The sequence below is a fragment of the Betta splendens genome, chromosome 2 (genome assembly GCF_900634795.4).
Source record: "Betta splendens chromosome 2, fBetSpl5.4, whole genome shotgun sequence".
In the NCBI taxonomy this organism is placed as follows: domain Eukaryota; kingdom Metazoa; phylum Chordata; class Actinopteri; order Anabantiformes; family Osphronemidae; genus Betta; species Betta splendens.
The window spans coordinates 16,333,521-16,354,792 of record NC_040882.2 but is presented as its reverse complement, the minus strand read 5'-3'; the positions used below and the strand labels follow the sequence as shown (position 1 = coordinate 16,354,792).

The window sequence follows — 21,272 nt, the reverse complement described above, 5'->3', positions numbered from 1 at the left end:
TTTGGGTGGGCCGAGTATCATCACTTCTAACTTTAGACACCATATTAGCTGTTAACTTTCTGAGCACATCTAATTTGGAATCCATGTAGTATTACATGACGGAAGCAAAGTTCTGTCGTGAACATAATGAAATGAATATTGAACACATTGAATTAAACTGAAATGTGTCCTGTGCTCATACAGTCTGCACTCGTGAACAGTGGTAATAACCAACATCTGCATAGATAAGCAGTGAATCTCTTTTTGTAAAACAAAATACAGTCAACTAATTTAGTCCAGCACCAAAGACGTGCTTTTTCCTCCTTTGCACCATTTAGGTCCTGATGTGGAAAAATAAGCAGACGACCTCGCGGTGAGCGTTTATTCAAAGATCACTGAGAGGAAAATGCATATCTCACATGTTGACCATGTACAGATAAACGTGAAGAGAAACGTGAAGCAGATCATTCACATACATGTTATAAACACACGCAGACGTACAAGCAGAAGCATCAAATGCTCTTTCATCCACTTCACCCATAACTTACTTCATTTTAAATAATTAAGTGCTGTGTTGGATTTTTTTCTACATGGCAAAGTGACACTTTGTCAAAAAGTCAGATCACATAGTTCTTCAGAAATGTAACGGATGCAACACAGTGGTAGCGCCACTGTGGGAAAATGTTATAGTCACAAACCCAAATATTCATCGTAAAGGCTCTTTGTACTGTAACTTAATTCTGACATCATTCTTTAACAATTGAGCAGATTAACATCGAACTGATTCTTTTGACAGGGGCCTAATACGTTGCTGTATTTGTGGCACCACCTACACAACCCAGAGTCCTGTATCCAGTGAAAGCCTCCTGGTGAAATGGTTGCTGAGCAGAACACAATCCCTGAGTTATGTTTTCCAGGTGAAGAAGTGACACTTTACGCCAAACTTATCTTTCTCTAAATTATTCTTCAGATTCTTTTTTTTTTTTTTTTTTTTTTGCATAATCTGTGAATAAAAAACAACGCAGTACCAAAGCTGGAGCAAACGTTTCAAAGTGAATGCAAAAGTCCAACATCGCTATTGAACCAAGTAGAAAAACTGGAGATAATTACAAAGATGTTTTATAGAAACAAGGGTGCATAAAGGTGCTCATATAAAGGAAACACAGTTCAGATTTGTTGTGCAGCTCTTCGCTATGATGAAATTTGAAAAGAATGCAGGCGGGGTGTCAACAACGCTGGATGACGGAGAGATAACATATCTCATTAAAATGGACGAGAGAGGGAGGGCGTCCTTCTGCTCCCCTGTAAACAAACGAAACACAACCGAGTGGTCTGAACTCAGTGACTGCACGCTGGCTTTCATTGTCTTCAGCAATAACGTCAAACACAGTCTCCATCTATTGGCTGTACACAAGGAAAACGGGGCTTTAGTACGTCGCTAGGGACAAAGTGCTGCGTTGTCTTCAGACACACGGTACAGATAACTGAACTCGACTTCGCTAAGGACTCTGTTTCTAACTTCCTGAGAGCGTGAGACTCTGGTGCCGACCAGAAACAAGGCCCCGGTCCCTCCCTGGACCTGAACGACAAGTAGACAGGAAATGTATAAATATGTCACGGCGCCATATACCTGTTCAAGCAACAGGACAGTGCGTCAGAGTGAATGCTGAAGGCCTCCTCAGTATCGGCCCGACCACAACCACAAGCGATGCTACGAGTAGTGAGCTGCGTGTGGGACGACTGGCAAGCAGCTGCAGCCTCCGGGCTCCGATCGATCCACGGCGTCTGAGTCACGGTGCAGAGTCTCCAGATACGTCTTCAAGTGTTACACAGCAACTGTTCCTAACTTCATGACGTCATCGCTGCACGTACGGCCTGAGTCATCACAGATTCTCTGCAGGAGGCTGAAGTCAGAACCCATTCAGCCAGGACAAGCATGGTTTTAGTGTTTGGGTGGTGATGGGTGGCAACAGTATTTGTAATATGTAAGTGTTTTTGCTTTACTAAGGGAAGGATATTACCTACATCCAAGTGTAGGTATGAATTACTAACAAATGACAAGTGGACATGTTGAGAAATATATTTCTTTCTTAAATGTCACAATTTTTTGCTTTTGTGGAAAACAAAGTGCCTGAGAAAGACGTTAAAACTGATGTGACTTGTATTTGAATTCAGTCCCATACAAGAGACTGTGAGGACTCAGGAAAGAGTTGGCCTGCTGTGATCTATAGGGTAGAGAGATGCGTGTAATAGATGAGCGGCACCAGCGGGGCCTCTAAGCTTCTGTGGAGACAACTGATGTCACACCTTGTGCTTAGATTACTTTTGGTCAACCATGCAAACGTTCTTCGAATGCTAAGTTGCATTTGATGCAAATTCCTCCCGAATCCCGTTGGAGAAAAACAAAAACACGTGGCTCCTTGATTCTGGTCTTTCTTTACCTGAAGGTCTCATGAGGTGTTCAGGGTCAGCACTGCCCACATCAGAAAACACAGATCTGATATGATGAACTCTGCCGTCTCGCTACAGAGAATGCAGAATTATTTCCTGTCATCCTCGGTTTTCAGCTACCGAACCCTTGGCTCAGTGACACGTTTGGTATCTACATGCATGCAAATGAGCATATACAGATGTTCAATGCTGTTCCAAAATCCCATGAGGCCCCCGGTAATACTGCTCTTTTTATGAGTGGCTGGAGGTGTTTTTCCTTTTTTTAGGCCATGACATTTTCAGGTTATGTCATTTCCTGTGTGGCATTTACGACCTGCCACCACAGCCGGATTCCAATTTAAGAGAGAATTCCAGAGTTTGCCTGTACATTCTGACACCTGGTGTTGGGAACTTTTTTCTACTCAGCACCTGATTGTGGACTTTGGGAAATCTGGCAAAAACAAAATACAGTAAAATGGGACATGGAGGGAGAGCAAAGGAGCAGGAACACGCTTAAGGAATACTTCAATTTCCCTTTAAGACAGAAAGCGGGGGGCTGTTTGTGAGCAGGGGCCCTGCGAGGAGCAGCAGGTGGAAGCCCTTTAAGTGCCAAAGTGTGCCGGGGTGGGAGCCAGCTCGGCGTGTCCGTGGTCCTGGGAAGTGAAGCAGTCATCAGAGTGGATGAAGTGCAGGGCGGTCTGGTTGTAGCTCAGCAGGGCCTGTTGCCTCTCCTCAGCGCTGTAGTCCAGAGAGTTGGGGTGCACCTGCTGGATGTGCCTCTTGATGGTGCTCACTTTCAGGGTGGCGAGAGTTGCTCCGCACACCATGCAGATGAGCCCGTGTCTCCGGCAGTCGTAGTCCATCAGGTACTCCATCCGCCAGCGCACCTGGTAGTTCCTCCTTTGGTCCTTCCCGGGGTAGTGGCTGTGACGAGAAGGCGCCGTGCTGCTGGCCTTCCCAGACTCCTCCTTCTTCACCGCTTTACAGGGCGTGGCGGCGGGAGGGACCACGTCGTCCAGCTCGCCAGTCATCGCTTCACTAGGGTGGACTTCTGCTGAATCAGGTAAACAGAGCAACAAGAGCCTTTATTTTCACCACAGCTTCAGTTCATTATGAATTTATGCGAGATCTACTGTATGTGTTGCAAAACGATAACAGATGTATATGATGGCGGCTGCTGGCAGTATGAATGATGTAGCTCCTCTTACTGTCATCCTGCATGCCTTCACTAGAGTAATCTTTGGTCCAGGCGGCAGCCATGGCTTCCCTTTCCTGTCGGCTCAGGGTTGTGGTCTCGGGGTGACTCTCCTGGATATGGCGGCGGAAGCTGCTGACCTTGGTTTCGTGCAGGACCTGAGAACACACCATGCAGAACGTGCCACGGCCCTGAGGCCCATAGGCCACCAGGTAGTCGAGGCGCAGGCGCCACGGGTCGCCCCCGCGCAGCTGTCTCTTCTTGGGCTGGCGGAGGGGCTGGAGTCCTTGTTGCAGAGTGCCCCCGTCCTCACCGATGAGACAAGTGTCCTGAGTTAAAGTGCCATCGCCTCCCGGGTACGAATCGGTGTTGATCTGGATGGGCTCCACATCCTGAGCAAAGAGGTCCACCTCGCCTTCTTTGGTGTCGGGCTCTGATTGGTTTTGTGATGAATCTGTGATGGACCAGAAACGCAAAGACAATAAATAGAAATTCCTTCTAACTTAAGAACCACAGTTGGTGACGGTGCACCTTGTTACTGAGCGTTTGAGTACAGTACGTGTCTGTTCTCACCATGAGTCTGAGCCCAGGCCTGCAGGATGCAGTGTTTTTCCTCTGAGCTGTAGACCAAGGAATTTGGGTGGGTGTCCAGCACATGGCTCTTGATGTGGTCCAGGTGAAGCGAGGGCAGCTGCCCTCCGCACACCATGCAGAGCAGCCGCCCGGCCTCCGCCTCGTACTCCATCAGGAACTCCTGGCGGAACCAAGCATGCAGTGAATCGTTCAGGTAGCGTTCCAGAGTCTGAGCCAACGGCCCGGGGAAGTTCTGCTCCTCTTCCTGAGGGAGGGGATCCTCCCCCTCCTCAGAGCAAGGAGACGGGCTGAGGGGTTGTTGTGACAGCTCCTGGGGCGTCACAGTATCCTTGGGTTCTGCTGAAGATCAGAAGTAGTATGAACAGGGGTAAAAATGGTAAATGTTTTTCTGTCTGGTTAGTATTTTTGTGAACTCAAGATATTTTTCTATTTCTGGCCTTTAGGCCTAAAACATAACTCAGAAGTATTTCTTCCTCCTCTTCTCCTCCCACCAAGCTAAAACACAACTCTGTGCTGCCACCAAGTGTGGGATCTAAAAAACATCTGGCCAATGCAGTGTAAGGAGAGTCCTACCCACCCACAGCATGCTGGTCCAGTGAGTCCAGCTGCTCCTCTTCTCCCTGGGGGGAAGGTCCTGCGGTGGAGCAATATGACCTCTGACCTCCTCCGAGGCTCAGGTGACTCTCCCAGCCCAAGCGAATCACCTCTTTGTCGGCAGAGCTCCACAGCAGGGAGTCCGGGTGCTTCTGCCTTATGTGCCTCTTGATGGTGCTGAGTTTCAGGGTGGCCAGTGAGCTGCCGCACACCATACAGATCATCCCGTGTCGCTGGGGGTCAAAGTCCATCAGGTACTCGCTGCGCCAGTACTCGTGGTAGTAGCGGCGGTGGTCACGACCCGGGATGCGGCTGAGGCCGGGCCGTGACGCCCGCTGCACCCTGGGCTTTCGTCCAGAGGGGCCCTGCGCTGGGGAGAGGAGAGGCGGGTGGTCGGGGCCCTCCGTGATGCTCCAGTAGCTGGTACATGGAGAGCTGACAGGTGTGACCATCTCAGCCGCTGATTGTTCCACATCATGGCCGTTAATTAGACTTTCCTCCTCTGTCAGGAACAAGATGCAGATAATGTTTATAATATACTTTTAATATGAAATGATGCTTGAAGCAACTAAAAACCTTGAAGGCACATGTGAAGTATCAACCAAGGTAACCAATCAACCAGTTCTTCTTTCCTGCCACCAATTCAATACTGATTTGTTTAGGGCCTTTCACTGCACAACTCTACCAACCCATAAGTGACATGACCTTTTGTTTTCACTGGCCTCCACAATGGAAGGTGCTTCTGGAGCACTGGTGTAAACAGCGACTACAGATGGGAAAGGAGCCTATAGCTCATCCTGCATGTTCAGGTGAAGGAGATGCCCAGAGTACAGTTCAGCAGAGCTCCTGCAGGTCTCGCCACGTTTCAGGATGTCTCAGGAGAGATGGGTGCTCGATGAGCTGTTGAAAGCCCTGGTTTCTCTACGGTATCTCCTGCTGGACATACTGTCATCCCTGAGATAAACCAGCCGATCCTGACAACAAGCGTAACAAATGTTACAGGTTAAGTGGCATCAAATATCATGTGGCTGTTCGTAGACATAGTATTATTTCCCATGACTGTGAATATCACACTTGATAAATATCACTTGATTAATATCATATGTGAATTGATCACTTATGTATAATGTGCTTTACACTGGTGTTTTGCTCATAGGCTGAGCATATCAGCCTTTTCTTACCAGAAATTCTATCTCTAGAAAAATGACACTTTGAAAAGCTAAAAGTGAAGCATAAGCCACAAAGTGAAGTAGACGTTTACAGCCTTGACCGAGGACGGTGCTAATTCAGCTTCCTTGTGGGTTTAATAATGAGGTCATAGTCAGACATATGTCAAATATATTCAAAACGACGAGTATTAATCTGCAATGTAATATTTTATTATTATTGAAAGCAACAATACTTAACTTTAATTTCAGCAAGTTTTTCGTGGGGAACCACTTACTCATTTTATAGTTTTTAGTAAAGCATACGCTGACTAAGAATATAACTGGTGGAGCTGTTATGAGTAAGAAGCATTCATTTTGTAACCACACTCCCCTTATTTCCCATGACTGTGAATATCATAACCCTAGCTGCGTAAAAAAATCAAGCTGATGCAATGCAATTCAGCTGCTTCGACATTTCTTTATTTAGTTGGTTACTTTATTTATTTTGTTTGTTAAAGAGTTTATCTATTGATGCAAAAAAAGGGATCACAATATCTGCCAAATTAACATATAATAGAATTACTACTTTTCTGACAGTTTCACCCTATAAACTCCTAAATTAACGGCATGGGTCAGTCTACTAGCACACAGCGGGGCATTTCTCCAGCTGCGCTACCTCGCGCTGGCCACCAGGGGGCGGCGCTGCGCCGGTGCGCCTGCCCGCCCGCCTGCGTGCTGTTGAGCCTTTGTTTATAGGAGCCACAGAGACAGAGGGGCCATGCTGCTCCACGGCATTGTCCCTGACACGGATTAACTGGCTGCCTGACAATGGCTACGGCTCTGACAGCCACGCACGTTCGCCCCGCGCCGAGAAGCGCACACAGTAATAACGCACTGTTTTTTTTTTCATTACCTCCCAAGTCGCCGTGCTCTCGCGTCGCTTCCTCCTCTCCGCCTATTATTAATGAGAGCAGCTCGGGCTGCTCGGCGCACCGGAGGTCCGCGGGCTCGCGTCCCCCCGTCCCTTCCTCTTCCATCCCCGCCTGGCCGCTGCGTCGCTGCTGGCTACTGGTGCTGCTTCCTTCGCGGTGCCGACATGTCACGGTCCAAACAACATGTCACCGCGCTGACATGTTCGCGGCGGCGGCGGCGGCGCGTTCAGTCGGTACCGCTCGACACGCATCTGTGTCTGCTTCACCTCTACCGCGAGCCCATCGCTGAGGAGCCCCCGCGACGTGCGTCCCCCAACACACACACACGCGCGCGCGCGCACGCACGCACGCGCCCCGCACGGGAGCCAAGTTAACTTTTCATGGAATCGCACGGCGAAATGAGGCGCTGCTGCGGGCCGCGCTGTGTGGACGCGCCTCACTGAAGGCCTCCAGTCATGTATTTTAAGGCTCTTGCTAGTCTTCAGGGTGGGGAGCCGGACTAGGGGCCCCTGGGGCTCCTTAAGGGGCTCCTGGGTAAATTTAAAGAGACAGTAGCAGCGCCGACGACGCACACCCAGCCCGGGGGGAGGGGGGGAGCGGAGCAGCAGGCGCTAGTCCCGATAAGCTGCTAACACTAAGCTGTTCTCGCGAACCGTGCGCTTCGACGGCGGACACCGACACGGGTCCGCCGCACCGCGGGGCCCCCGGCGGCTCCAGCCCGCGGCGAGCTGCACCGGCACCGGGACCGGGACCCGCACGGGCTCCGTGCTCCTGCCGTCTACAGCAGACACACGCCCGCGGTGGCGACTGTACACAGGCCTCCACCTCACATCACTTGACAAAGCTGATGGATCAGTCAAGGCCCCTGAGTCCGAGCGGGGAAACATCTGCGAACATCTGGCACATGAACGACCATTTTGGGTTTTGTTGGTTATGTGTTGCCATTTGTGGCTATAAAGGTCCTTCTGATTAGAATTATATTACTAGTCTAGTATATTACTAGACTGGACCCCCATGACGTCAGACCCACTGAACAGCGAGCAGGGCTCGTACTTCCAGCCAATCAGAGAACTTCAGTAGGTTCAGCATTTCTGGTCACTGCTAAGAAAAAGGTCCAAAACAACTCAAATACAACTAAATACAACTAACTGACCACAAGCCTTTTTATGTATTCTAATTAACAAACACACCATAATAATACCAACAATAAATCAGACTTTTAGTTCAGTATAAGTGTATATTTACTGAAATAGTACATTACTGGGACCATAAATTGAAGGTTGACCCTAAAACCTCTGCTAAAATCCCATCAGTGGAAGTCACGAGTAGACAACACCAATAAATCAATGGACCTTTGTCCAGCTGTTCCAGCTTGGACGCGTCTATATCCTGTGTTTCAAGCGTTGTCTAATCTCTGTGTTTAGTCATTGAATATTGTCTCATGTCCCACATTCAAGCTTTATCAAGCGTTTCACGCGAAACGGGCTTTAGACATTTCAGACACGTTTCACACGTAACATCCCATGGCCGAATTATTATTGCTATTCCGTCGCTGTGATTTTAACGTTGCCACCGTAGCAGGTTAGCGTTCCGCACGGATGATCGAGGGGGCGTTGTGAGCCACTACGCGGCTCGTGTCCACGGCACACTAACACGCGCAGACACAGCATCCAGGTCCCACATCCTGGTACTTTCCGGCGTTGTCAAGGCAGCTCCGAGCACGGCAGGCCGGCGGATAGTAGCTGCAGTGTCCTGGCCCCAAATCTGTCCAACACACGTCCACAAAAGTGTCCCGGAAAGTTAGGTTGTGACCGCAAGGTAACGGATATGCATGTTTTTTTTTTTCCTACGGCACGTTTGCGGCGCGTCCCGCGTTCGGCGGCGGGCTTTGCGGCGTCTCGCAGACAGGCGGCACGCGCACACAGGAGCCCGTCCGTGTGGACAGAGGAGGCAGAGCTTGTCCATTGTGTCGCTCGGAGACGCTGCGCCCTTAGACGCGCGTTTACGCTCCCGTGTGCCGCTGTGGCCGCGGACTTCCTGTATGCGCCACCAAATACGCGTCCAGCGAGTGGTCTCTGGGCCAGTATGGTGGACGGGACACAGAATAAAGCGTAAAAATGGCTCTCAGCGTATGTATTTAGTGATAGAAAGGGACAGGTTTAAAGGAACAGTGTCGCCCCGCTTTCTTCCTGGTTCCTCTACTAGCGGCGTGCACGCGTCGCGTCGCGCGCGACGCCTCTGCCTCGCGGGGCGATCCGTGTGATAAACACGCTTTTCGAAAGCGAAATGAAAAAATCTTCCCGGGCCACATCATGTAGGTTAGTGTGTCTCACGTGGAGCGAGCGCCCGTGTTGTGATTGCGGCGGCGTGCGTCGTCTTTTCGTTCGCGTTGGGCTGCGAACGAGCGCCGGGGAATTTAGGAAACGCTTGAATTCGGATCATTTGAAATTTGTTCGCACGTTCAGTAACGAGCTGCGAAACAAAGCAGCGCGTGAGATGTTCCTATAAAATGATGTCACTTGATTAATATCATATGTGAATTGATCACTTATGTATAATGTGCTTTACACTGGTGTTTTGCTCCTAGGCTGAGCATATCAGCCTTATCTTACCAGAAATTCTATCTCTAGAAAAATGACACTTTGAAAAGCTAAAAGTGAAGCATAAGCCACAAAGTGAAGTAGACGTTTACAGCCTTGACCGAGGACGGTGCTAATTCAGCTTCCTTGTGGGTTTAATAATGAGCATTAATTTTGTAACCACACTCCGCTTGGACAGTGTCAACAAAACTGAACAAGGCCACGCCCACTCAGACAGTTTGAACAAGAGAGTTAAGTTACGTTTAGCCAGAAATGTGGAGTCCGTGTTTGAGATCCTGTCGGCTTTAACCCTAAAAACCTCAAATTTTGTCAGGTTCAGGTGCTGCACTTGGAAGCTTGGGGCGAGTTCAAACCAAAACATGTGAACCGATAACTTTATTATGAAATCGGATGCCTGTAACAATGTGTTTTCTTGTCCTCAGGCTGTCTGCATTCTGATGTGATGTGTGAGAGACTTGGCAGCCGCTCTGCAGAGCAACAGCACCTGATGTGGCGCCGTATCGAAGGACATGACCTAATGGACGTTAAAGGATGAATTGAAACCAATTAGTACCGTTGGACTAGAACTAATGGGCGTTCCAAACTGGCGATAGCATGCCAACCGCAAAAGGTAAAGGTCCATCAACATCCCAGCGCTACCGTCCTGCCTCTGGGTACGATGACGCCACACTGGCACAGAAGCGAGAATACTGGAGGACCAAGAAGCGTGAGCAGAGGGCGCGACTGTCGCAGCGAAGAGGAAAACCACACGACGCGGGGGGTCTCCAGCTCCTCAGTGCCCCGGCGCCGCTGACCTCCACCTCCTCCGGTCCCTTTAAGTTGCCCCTGACCGACTTTCCTGCGCCGCAGAGCGGAAGCGCCGTCCAGGACAGTGCACTGGGAAGTGCCGAGAGCCGCAAGGAGAAATGGTTCCAAACCATGAAGCTCAACAAGGTGTTGCCTCACATAGCAGCGACGTGTTCCATCACGGCCCGAGCTGCCAGCGACGCAGCAGCAACGGACTGCCTGAAAGCAAAGGGTCGCGTGACCAGAGCCGTTACCTCAGCCACGTCTAGTGGAACCCAGCAGGACACCAGTTCCTCAGTGCCTCCCGTCAAAGTCACCAGATATACCAATGGCAGCGCCGCTAAAGCAACACCTACGCCATACGTGTCTATGCAGGGCCCATCGGACCCCAGAACGCAACACAAGGCCCCGGTTGCACTACACGTTCAGCCTAAACTCCCACCCACCAACGCCAGGCTCCTTGTGTCTTCTCCATGTGACCCCGTTCCTGTTAAAGCACTGAACACAACACCTCAAAGCAGAACAACGCGTGCCTTGGTCACGGCGCAGAGGGCGAAAGGCGATGCGCAGGCGCTCCCGGAGTCCGAGGAGGAGAGAGCGGCGAAGCGCAGGGAGCAGTGGCGTCTCAAGAAGCGAGAGCAGAGAGCGAAGCTGGCCGCTCGCGCCGCTAGAGCCAGAGAGAAGGTGCAGTGCGTGGACGCGAGCGGGCAGAGGCGGCAGGCGGCCGACGCAGGCCTTCACCTGCGGAAGCAGGGCGCCGCTCGGCTCAAAGCCCTGTTCACGTCGGCCAAAGGAGAAAATGTGAGAGGGCAAAGTCGGGGAGCGGGTTTAGCTGCTGGTAACCTGCAAGCACAAGGCAACAGGACAGCACAGGCGGCCATTCCCTGCGATTCCACGTCTGGGAGAAAAACGGGGGAATTGCACAGAAAGTTGCCAAGTTACGTTCACCTTTCTGTTTCCCGTGGAGTGGCCCGTTGCAAAACGCCCAGGCAGAGGCTCATCGAATCCCAGAAGAATTTGATGAGTCAAAGAAATATAAGATGCAAATCCCTATTGGTTTCCTCAGTCTTTGGCAGCAGAAATCTCCACAGAGTTGACCCCGGCGACTCACCCGAGCAGGTAGTGGCCAAGAGGCGGGAGTACTGGCGGATCAAAAAGCGCGAGCAGCGAGCCAAGCTGTCGATGGAGGTGAAGGCTCGGCTGAAGGAGAAGGACTCTCTGATGCGACGAGTCAAGCGCTACCAGAGGATCCTGGAGGAGATGAGGAAGGCCAGAGCGCCGCCCCACTCCGCAGGGGGGCTCCTGAGCCACGCCTCCGAGGGCATCGGAGGGTTCATCAAGGAGGACGGGACGGTCACCGCTAACGCTCCCCAAGGTCCGACGGGTGGCAACGCAGCAGTGCCGAACAGCATGGAGGAACCCCGCAAAAGTACCCCCGCGGCACAACCCCAGCGTCCGCCGAATGCTCAGCCAGCTCAGGTGTCTGGACAGGCGGAGGATAAGCCTCCCAGACTCAGAGCTCACAGTGAAAGCACAAACGCGTCCAACCCCGCGCCATTAACCATCCAATGCGCGGCTCAGCTCACGCTCACGCATCCCAAAACCCCTTTACTCGCACGCCCCCAAGGACGCTCCGCGGGGTCAGACGCCGGCGGCTGCGTTATGAAAATGGCCGTGTCCAGCGCCGCCCCGTCGCTGTCGCCGCTCGTCCCGGACTCTGGGCTGACGGAGGACGAGAGGATGGCGAAGAAGAGGGAGTACTGGAGGATGAAGAAGCGCGAGCAGCGGGCCGCCCGCGCGGCGCGCCTGAAGCAGGGCGCCGCCTTACAGAGGAGGAAGGCCCAGAAGCAGCTGAGCCGAGGACTCGGCGGCCGCGCGAGAGCTCCCAGCAGGACCGAGCCCGACATAAAGCAGGAGCGTGAGTCTATGCCAGCAGTTGACCTAAATTCCCAACCACAACAAGCCTTCTGTCCGGATATCAAGCCCCCCACCTCTCCACCAGCACCACCTCCAGTGCCCCCGCAGGAGTCGGATACGGCCCTGAGTGCAGACAGCCAAGCTGCCACGCTGCTGGCCGTGGCCTCCATGAAGAAGCTCCTGGAGGAGTCGCTTAGCACAGTCACAGAACACAAAGCTGTGCAGACAGACGTTAAAAAGGAGGCGACGGAGCAAGACATGAAGCCGGATGTAGCTCAGCTCTTTCCTGTGAAGGATGAGGTGAGTCCTCTTGATGACCTGACGTTACAGACAAACTGGCAGCCAGATACTGATGCCTTGGTAGCCAACAGTTCACAAAGCCCTCATCTCAAAGACTTATCGCATCCTAGTCGGACGCTTTCCCCTCCTAAAACCTCCAGTGAGAAAGTCCCACTTGCAGCCTGTGAACATTTCTCCCAGGCCCGTGACCCGTCACCGCCGCGCAGAACCCGGCCGCTCCCGACCCAAAAACCGAGCCTTCACAGCTGCTGCGCCCCCGAGCCACCAAAGCTGCATCACCTGCCCATGGACCAGCAACACCAGCTACAGGGGCAGTGTCAAAGCAGCCGCTCGCCGCCAGCGAGAGTATTGAGCTGTGCTACGGTGGAGCTGAGTGGTTTGACCAGCATCCAGAGGAAGAGGGAGTACTGGAAGCTGATGAAGAGGCAGCAAAGGGCCAGGCTGAAGGCCAGGCAGGGAGGAGCATCCCTACGAAGCATGCAGGTAAGGCGACGGCTGTTCGGATCATGTATGTTGGGTTCAAATGTTGAGTTTTGCCTAATATCAAGTTGTTGGTTTCCATTTTTGTATTGTTGGATTTCAGGCTCCAGCAAAACTATCCCTTCGACCGAGGCCATCGATTGCCTCAGTGGCCACAATACCGAACATCTCCACTGTCCTGGTCACAAGCCCTACAACATGCAATGGTCAGCAGTGTCCTACAGACACACTACAACTCATCAACAGTGTCTCCTGTTCACTCAGGAGTGAGCAGAGCCATATGAACACTGGGCCTTCGCCGATCTCACCCAACTGTCTAGGACCGCGCCAGGGTCAGCAACACGTCGGGCCAGGTTGCCCAAAATGGACGTCCAAAAGCACCGATATTGACCCAGGCCCCTCTCTCCCTACTCTGAAGCCACCAGACAACCCACTAGCCTGCATCAACCTGCAACCCATTGAACTCCCTGACCAACCTTCAGATTCCAGCCTGGGTCCACTCAGAATCCCTTGTGTTAAATTCCAGAGCCCCACATGTGTGATAGATCCTCCCACCAAGCTGCCTCCTATTAGCACCATGGTTCCACCAAAGCCAGTCCCTGGGGAGTCTGAGGAGGAGTTTCTGAAGAGGAAGCGGGAGTACTGGCGGATCAAAAAGAAGGAGCAGAGAGCCAGGAAGGCCTTCCGGGACAAGGGAATCCCTCCAAGGAGGTCCTCTGAGAACTGGAGGCCTATCCTACCCACACAAAACCTTCAGACACAGGTAAGAGCTGTGATGATCACGTCTTGCACATATAATTACCCACCTGGCTTTTAACAGAGACTCTTACACAAACCCACACATGATGATGACATCACTATGGCCTTGACTGAAGGCAGTATACTGTATGCAGTATAAAAGGGACAGGGTACAGAGACCTCATCACTGTCCTGCTGTGTGAAGCAGTCCAATAGTAGATCAACACACATTGTTGGCTTTAAAGATGCAGCACCTGAGTTGGTTTGGTGTGATTACTTGGTTACTTTGTTGGACGTTTGTTAAATTAAGACTCTTATCCCTGTAGGACTCGGGTCAGTGGGGGAGCTGCGCTGAGTCTGACAATCTGTTGAGGTGAGAAAAGCAGTGTATGTGTGTATGTTTATTTTCATATATGTATTAAATGAGGATCACTCTTGTCTTTCCTCTATAGAAATTCACAGGACTCCATCCCAGGATTGTTTCCATGCTCAAATTACACAGCTCCACTAGAAGGTACAGACACATCCACTGTGTCACGTTGAACTGAAAAGAATGCTACTTATGCAGCTGGCCTGAAACTCACTCTGCCTGCAGATGGATCGGTGGTTCTGTTCCCCGACTTTGAGAGCAACGACGGTGAGGAAGGTTCCGTGTCGGACGCCGTGTGGAGGAACCGCTACCTCATGGACTACGACCCCCTCAACCAGCTGCTGGTGTGTATGGTGTGCGGGGACCTGCAGTACTCCCACAGCCTGGAGGGCGTGAGGGCCCACATCGATGAAGCCCACCCGGAAACGCTGAACCTGGAAACCGGGGAGCGCCTGCGGATTCTGGAGGCCTGGGACGAGCAGGTGTCCCAGCGGGAGCGCTTCTTCACCAGCCAGCTCCAGCAGCACAGTGGACCCCTGGCAGGTACAACAGGGGCGTTGAGGAGGGAGGGTAGTTCTGGCTGTTGGTGGATGTAAGACGTTTTCATTTACCAGATGTGGCTTGTTTTTCAGAGGCGCACAGGAACTAATCAGGAGAGAATGTGACTGCAGGATTAACATGGTCCGGGAGAGGAAGCCTCACATCCTCATTTTCCCTCTTTTTATAGCTCCTTATTTACTGTCACAGAACTCCACCATGACAGTGCATGCTGTACAGTGAACACCAGCCCCCAGAAGCAGCGTTACCTCATTTCCTACATGTGGGATTTTGAAAACCAATCATTTCAGGATAGTAAACATCCTGAGAAAAACTCTTTGCTAGAGTCAGTAAGTCTTGGGTCGATCTGCTTCATGAAATATAACTTCTTTAAAGGTGGACACAAACTCTCTAGCCCACAAAAGGGCCATTTTGCAATAATGAGTTTTTTTCTTTTTAAGTTGTAAGTTTCACAGAAGAATCGGTTTGCTGCTGGCTAACACATAACACACAAAATAGTCAGATTTGAACTTAGGACCGTGAACACTGAATTATTTACAGCTTAACTTTTATTTTTGCATGTAGGACAACCAGGCTAGTCAAATTTTTAACTTGAGGTAAATAAACAACAGAGTAGATTATTACTAGTTATTTATTTTCTTATTTATTTCTCGAATCTTCCACTTTTTATTATTTGTGGTTATTATTACATTATATCTTAATTTATTTAACTGCTTATGTTGATGCTACAGCCTGTGAACTTCTCACTTCAGGTATACACAGTATTTATCTGCTCTTTAGATTCGTTGGTGGGTGGTGGAGGTTTGTTGCAGTGCATTATATTAGGTGGTTGTAATGTTTTGGCCCAATCAAAGGAATGATCTCCTAATATTCAGTAGAACTCCAGCACCCACTGTGACCTCACTACTAAGCATATAGATATCACTTTTCTGACCGCTTCAACTTAAAACTGACAAAATCACCTTATAACCTTTAAAAGCAGAACTGATGGCAGAGCTGGTATTGGAGCGAGTTAGACTGTACAGGTGAAGCTAATCAAGTCCACAACAACTAAATAGTATTAATGTCTTTGGTTTATTTTACTTGCCTTCATCTAACTTGCACCAATAGTGGATTGTGCTGAAAGTGTTCAGAAACAAGTGCCAATGTACATACAGCAGCAGTGACGTCAGACTAGAGAGCTGGCCTGCTTACACTCTACACGCGTTGGACGGGTTCTGCTAAGAACAGCTATGGATATATCAGATACACATACAGCACAACAATGGAACGTTTTCTAGTGTCCCACCTTTGTAACTACTGGCATGTTGTCATTCAGCGACGTTGGCAGGTCACGTTCCACCTGCGACTCAAACACTGAAACTTTCTAACCTTTTCTATTCAGCTTTTTATAACAACTTTCTGATGAGCATAAACCTTCTGCACTGTAAATACACAAGTTACTCCAGTTGTTACGGCCATTTTTTCTTTGACTGTACTGTATCACTTTGTTTTGAGCATTTTTATTTATTCTCTATAAATAACTGATTATTGATGGTGCATTATTCATATAGATAGTTCAGACGTATTCCAGTGAGTACTGGAGATCCTTTCCTGCATGAGTAGTAAATGGATGATCAGTTGTGTATGGGAAATGAGCTCTTTGATACATTCTCAGAGGTTTTGTATTTTTAAAATAAAAAAAATATGCTGAGGTAATTAAGCACAGAGCTGTGCGGGTCATTCATGCTTTGAGAAACGCCCTGCACAGCCACACAATGAAAAAAGCTAATTTGCCCGAAGAATGTAACTCTGAGTAATGGTTTAAAAGGGAATGTTTCAATGCAGTTACAGTAATAAACCTTTTCTACATTGGGGCTTTGACATTTTTTGTTGTATAGATATTTTCTTCAAAATGTTTTTACAGCTGTTTTTCTATGAAATTAACAGTTCTAATGTTTTGTCCAAACCTAAAGCCTTTGCTGAAAGTGTAGCTACATGTTCAACAGAACAGAACATCTGCTTTCTTGTAATTTTTAAAGAAAGTAAATTTAAAGTAAGCAAGATGATCGGTTAGTTTACTACAGTTTACTATTTTACCACAAGATTAGAAGAAAACACATTGTGTGATACAATGTTTACTTTCCTCAAAATCACATCACATTTGTTGTGACAGCCACTGTCAATCAGTCTTCAAATCACATAAGCTATTGTTTCATCCCTCTGCTCCGTGTCAGCTCTTCTTCAATTTCAACCTCAGGCTGTGACGCCTCTTTATGGGTCTCTGAGTCAGGCTGTTGTTGGTGGCCTGAATCTGTGTCAACCCACTGCAGCTCCTGGGGACCAGCGTCCAGACGAAACAGAGTGGGGACTTGACCCAAGATGTCATTGCTCTTCTGGAGGCCAGAGATCCACAGGTTGAGTGTTGCTTGGTCTCCCTGACTGGTCATACACATGGCGTAGACTGGACCCTCATCCACTAGGGTAAACAAGCCAAACACCAGCGTCATACTAACGTGTTCATTAAGCACACAATAAGAAAAGTTGCCAATATCTTACAGTCTTCCACATCAAAGCTCTCATCGTCCCCAAGGTCGCACTCCAAATCCAGGTCTAGCTGCAGAGGATAAATCAAACACCTGTCTGGATCATAGGGATCCTCTTTCTGTGTGGGGATGCACAGATAAAGCTCTGTTAGTGAGAAATACAAACAGTACTGATGGAGAGAGATTCTGCATTATATTCAGTGGATGATAAGAAAGGACAAATCACTGACACCCCAACTGGCAAAAAGTAGTGAAACCATTTTTCATTAACTATGAAAAAGTTGTCCTAATCACAGAATCAAACTATTACCTGTTATCTGGGTAAACGTAAACAAAATAGGATTTTTGTAAGTAAACAGACTGAATTATGTAAATATTAAAATTTAAATGTAATACTCAAACACAACAATTACATAAATAGGTTTGTTTAAAGTTTTGCCTTTCCTCATTAACCGAAATACCCAGGCTCTTCCCACCTTCTCATCAGCTGGTGCAGGGTCAGCTCTCAGGATGTAATAGGACACGCAGGTCTTTCTCAGCCACAGAGGAAAGGGGCCCTCTACAAACACGGGCCTGCTCGGGTTATGCTTGGCCAGCAGCTCCATCTGACTTGGGCTCTGAATACCTGGTGACACAGGCATTGCCCAATTTATTTGTAACATTCAACTCAGAGGGAGCCAATGCAGCCAGCTGGTTTGTTTTACTCCAAAACTGTGTTCTATAAAAAAAAAGAGTTTGACTCGTACCTACTACATGTGGAAGTGTTATCTCCTGGCCACTTTCAGAAATATCTGTACAGGGCAGCTAGTGGGAAAAGCAAACAGCATTATGATTGGCAAAATCAGATTTCCAAAACTAGAGTCAGTCAAAATAATAATAGCCCACATTCACACACTAAAGTCATCAACAAACGGGGGCAGTTAGCATCAATACCCCCAAAGCGGATCTTGAGATAAACCTTTAGTTAGAAATCTCGAATGCAAATGTTATAAAATTGTTATAGGATGTTCTCTGCTTTTCATCTTAGTCACACAATGACTGGGTTAAATTTATCTAATTAATAATTTTACTCTCTACTTCCGCCTCTTGAGGAGTGCAGACGTGTTTTCTCTGCTCCCACTCTACTTTGCTTGCAGTGTCCTTGTCCTGTCTATTCTGTGCACCCTGATCTGCTATTATGGAATAACTATTTTTTGAAAATGGAGCTAATCAACTGGTCACACTGCGCATTGGATAAAGTTTTCTCACAAAGAAAAGAATCTCCTGGAGAACCACTCTGCCCCAGAGGGACTCTTGCCTCTGGTTACGTGCGGGACGTGTGGGATTCCTGGTGCCCCGTGTTTCTGGAGCCACAGTCCATCGAGGATGCAGAGGATCTATTCATATTTTGGACTTGATAACAGAGCCAATCATAAATGGCTTTCGTGGTGCCCTGCTTTATTGGAAGATTGGAAAATCTGCGGCAGGCTCATTGGGATGTCCACCTGCCATGGAGTTTGCTTCCTCTGATTTGCATTAGAGGATGACTCGGATTGAGGGACTGATCAGTAATACCTCAGCCCGTTCGGAGGAAGACAAGAGACAGACGGATAACATCTGCAGACAGGGTGAACACTTGGTTACTATGGTGACAGCCTTGTCTGACAGGCTTGAGGAGATGTCGCAGGTACTTCATGGTCGCACAAGAGGCGATGAAGCCCTGAATTCTGACCGATTGGACTAATGATCTAGACAAATTAGTCATGGGTTGTTAAAATGTACTAGAATTGGCTGTGTATTATTCTGTCCTTTCTCCCTCACCCTTCCTTCCTGGGTCCAATCTAGCTCACAGGTGTGCCTCTACTTTCCCTTATTGTCTCCCTTCAAGGACAACTGTTGGACTGGCATGTAAACATCTTGGTCGGCCTCGGTCACACATCAATAAACAACACTTCATTATACTGATGCAGATACACCCCTCCCACCTTACAGGCTCACAGTCTGCTTTCCGACCTTATCTATCTGTCCTGATGTATCCAAGAAAAAATTCCAGCAAGGTTTTCACTTGTACTGTGTGCAACTGTGTGTGGGTAAGTTTTTGTTTTTGTATTGTTTTGTACTGCAAATTGCTTCCAGTGTCGGATTTGGCGCCGGTCAAGCTAGCTGCTGATGAAATTTCCCCGCTGTGGGACTAATAAAGGCATTTTATTCTATTCTATTCTATATTATTTTATTATCTTAAGTGTTTATATTTGGGGCGAAACACTTATATTCTTTATGCTAAGCTACATTAACTATATCCTAACTCTGCTCAGCTTTGATTTTGGCAAAGCACAAATCCCACATGCCTGTATCTGTACCTGGTAGACAGTAACTTTAGCGTCCAGATCGCTAGCAATGCGAGTCAAGCTCAAGCGAGCCAGATCCACTGGGTCTTCTGGCAGCTGCTGGGGGACGGGGAAGGGGTTGAGGTTCTTGAACTTAGGGAACCAGTACATCATCCGCTCATATTTCCTTATCGGGTGGCTTTTCTTTCCAAAAATCTGGACCAGCAGGACTTTGGTCTCAATGTTGGGCATGATACCTGGAATAGGTCAGACTGCGGTTAGATATGCATTGATATAGCACTGTAACTGCTTGCATGTACTGTATGAGCAGCTCTGCTTCATCTGCCTCTCAAATCCTGGTGTATTTCCACAAACAGACTGGACTGTGTGACAGGCACTCACCATAGTTCTCCATCTGCTCCAACAACTGAACTCCACACTCCTGCTGTCGGGGATAGTGGTTAAACATTCGCTGAATAAAGTTCCTGGGCACAAAGATCTCCTTAGGAAAAACATCCAGAAGCTTGTTGTAGACAGTGATGTCTTTCTCCACACCGAACTCTGGCATCTTCTTCAGGGCAGCGTATATAAACTCCACGTGACCCCTCCGTCTCACGCTTGCCTTGGTGAAGATTTCCACCACCTTATTAAATGTGGCTTTGGTTTTTGCCTCTTTGGCCCCCTGCTCAAACAGGTCGTCATAGGTGGCCAGTGACTTGTCCTTCTGCTTGTTGGCCTCATTAAACTCTGCAGGTACAGGACGAGTCTTGGGACACGATGGGCTAACGTGAAACTGCCTCAGCACCTGCATGTACACGTGTATAATACAAGAATAATTAACACAACGGACAGTGGGGTTAAAAGCTTGCTTAACACACCTGGCTCTGTGTGTGTTGCAGCAGCCAACTGTGACTGCTGGGGAGGGACCGGACCAGGGGAGCTGACCGACCCCCCAGCCTGAGACGGCACAGCTGGAGGAGGCAGCGGGCACACTTCATGGTCGCTCCATCACATTGACCTCCAGGACGCTCAACTGTGCAGAGTCAACGAACAACTCATCAGACTTGGAACATGTATACGTCATGAAAAGAAGGTATATTTAGTCTACTCTACCCCTCCAGTAAAGAAACACAGCTAATTTATTGATGTGAATAGTTCCTAGACGTTCTCATTGCCAAGACACTAGAAACGTGTGCTTGTGTTTAATGTACCCACCATTTACACCGATAAACGCGTGGCAAATGAAGTCTCCTTCAGAAATCTCTTCGTGTGGACGCCTCCATATTGAAGAGCCGTTAGAACATCCGGGTCCAGGTCACATTCACGTCCCCCAAACTACAGAAACAATAGCCCAAACAAATGTTCCGCTAAACAAATGTGTGGTATTATCGTGGTGCTTTACTGGTTATACTAATATATAATATAATATATTAATATAAACATGTTGTATTTCAATATATATTTAGGTATGTATTATCAATGTAACACATATAAGCTAGGAGCGAAGATCTGTATTACTACAGGGTAGACGTTGCATGGAACATTAATAAACAGTTCATAAATTTTATTTAAGTCTTGTGGCTATTACAACTATATTTGTACATGTACGTATACGTTGTTTTTTTCTTTGCGCTCAGCTGTAATCAGTCTTTATGGGTGTCGTAGTCAATCTGCTAGAAACCTTCGACGTCTCATTTGAGCAGCTGTGTCGCGAGGTGGCGTTAAAGCACCGTGTTATTTGACACTCGACGGTGGGAGCTGAAAGAGCAGCGCTGCACCGCATTCTTCTGCTCCACACCATTGATTGTTTATACACACGG

At 48.7% G+C, this 21,272-nt stretch overlaps 3 protein-coding genes across 8 annotated transcripts; 1 reads left to right on the top strand and 2 right to left on the bottom strand.

Annotated features, from left to right (window-relative positions):
• Positions 1–347: 347 nt before the first annotated feature.
• zfta (zinc finger translocation associated) lies at positions 348–8,200 on the bottom strand. 3 transcript variants are annotated; one of them, XM_029133100.3, is made up of 5 exons: positions 6,854–8,200; positions 4,776–5,294; positions 4,178–4,537; positions 3,618–4,058; positions 348–3,463 (listed from the first exon to the last, which is right to left on the bottom strand). In XM_029133100.3, exons 1-5 carry the CDS (start codon positions 6,975–6,977, stop codon positions 3,012–3,014), a joined length of 1,896 nt encoding a protein of 631 aa, XP_028988933.1. In that variant the 5' UTR covers positions 6,978–8,200; the 3' UTR covers positions 348–3,011. The 3 variants fall into 3 exon arrangements, with proteins under 3 accessions (XP_028988933.1, XP_028988948.1, XP_028988942.1); XM_029133115.3 differs by having other exon boundaries at positions 348–3,460; XM_029133109.3 differs by having other exon boundaries at positions 4,178–4,534.
• Positions 8,201–8,244: 44 nt separating this feature from the next.
• si:dkey-28a3.2 (uncharacterized) lies at positions 8,245–16,477 on the top strand. Of its 4 annotated transcripts, none has more exons than XM_029133022.3 (7): positions 8,245–8,690; positions 9,895–12,958; positions 13,059–13,718; positions 14,020–14,066; positions 14,146–14,207; positions 14,289–14,606; positions 14,696–16,477. In XM_029133022.3, the coding sequence occupies exons 2-7, from the start codon at positions 10,067–10,069 to the stop codon at positions 14,710–14,712; spliced, it is 3,996 nt and encodes a 1,331-aa protein (XP_028988855.1). In that variant the 5' UTR covers positions 8,245–8,690; positions 9,895–10,066; the 3' UTR covers positions 14,713–16,477. The 4 variants fall into 4 exon arrangements, with proteins under 4 accessions (XP_028988855.1, XP_028988863.1, XP_028988880.1 ...); XM_029133030.3 differs by having other exon boundaries at positions 8,245–9,001; XM_029133047.3 differs by lacking the exon at positions 8,245–8,690 and adding an exon at positions 9,062–9,186.
• A 191-nt stretch (positions 16,478–16,668) lies between these two features.
• ecsit (ECSIT signaling integrator) lies at positions 16,669–20,787 on the bottom strand. The gene is made up of 8 exons (XM_029133129.2): positions 20,668–20,787; positions 20,331–20,485; positions 19,855–20,257; positions 19,486–19,709; positions 17,893–17,950; positions 17,623–17,771; positions 17,160–17,265; positions 16,669–17,079 (listed from the first exon to the last, which is right to left on the bottom strand). The coding sequence occupies exons 2-8, from the start codon at positions 20,448–20,450 to the stop codon at positions 16,808–16,810; spliced, it is 1,332 nt and encodes a 443-aa protein (XP_028988962.1). The 5' UTR covers positions 20,451–20,485; positions 20,668–20,787; the 3' UTR covers positions 16,669–16,807.
• Between the last annotated feature and the right edge of the window lie 485 nt (positions 20,788–21,272).

What these genes read in the sequence shown, in the direction of transcription:
- zfta (XM_029133100.3), bottom strand. Translation starts at nt 6,977, where the DNA reads ATGGAAGAGGAAGGGACGGGGGGACGCGAGCCCGCGGACCTCCGGTGC. An exon ending in AGAGCACGGCGACTTGGGAG is followed by an intron (nt 5,295 to 6,853) that starts GTAATGAAAAAA and finishes TGTTCCTGACAG; the next exon opens with AGGAGGAAAGTCTAATTAAC. An exon ending in ACTGGACCAGCATGCTGTGG is followed by an intron (nt 4,538 to 4,775) that starts GTGGGTAGGACT and finishes TCTGATCTTCAG; the next exon opens with CAGAACCCAAGGATACTGTG.
- si:dkey-28a3.2 (XM_029133022.3), top strand. Translation starts at nt 10,067, where the DNA reads ATGCCAACCGCAAAAGGTAAAGGTCCATCAACATCCCAGCGCTACCGT. An exon ending in CATCCCTACGAAGCATGCAG is followed by an intron (nt 12,959 to 13,058) that starts GTAAGGCGACGG and finishes GTTGGATTTCAG; the next exon opens with GCTCCAGCAAAACTATCCCT. An exon ending in TTACACAGCTCCACTAGAAG is followed by an intron (nt 14,208 to 14,288) that starts GTACAGACACAT and finishes CTCTGCCTGCAG; the next exon opens with ATGGATCGGTGGTTCTGTTC.
- ecsit (XM_029133129.2), bottom strand. Translation starts at nt 20,450, where the DNA reads ATGAAGTGTGCCCGCTGCCTCCTCCAGCTGTGCCGTCTCAGGCTGGGG. An exon ending in TGCAACACACACAGAGCCAG is followed by an intron (nt 20,258 to 20,330) that starts GTGTGTTAAGCA and finishes GTGTACATGCAG; the next exon opens with GTGCTGAGGCAGTTTCACGT. An exon ending in CTAAAGTTACTGTCTACCAG is followed by an intron (nt 17,951 to 19,485) that starts GTACAGATACAG and finishes TTTTCCCACTAG; the next exon opens with CTGCCCTGTACAGATATTTC.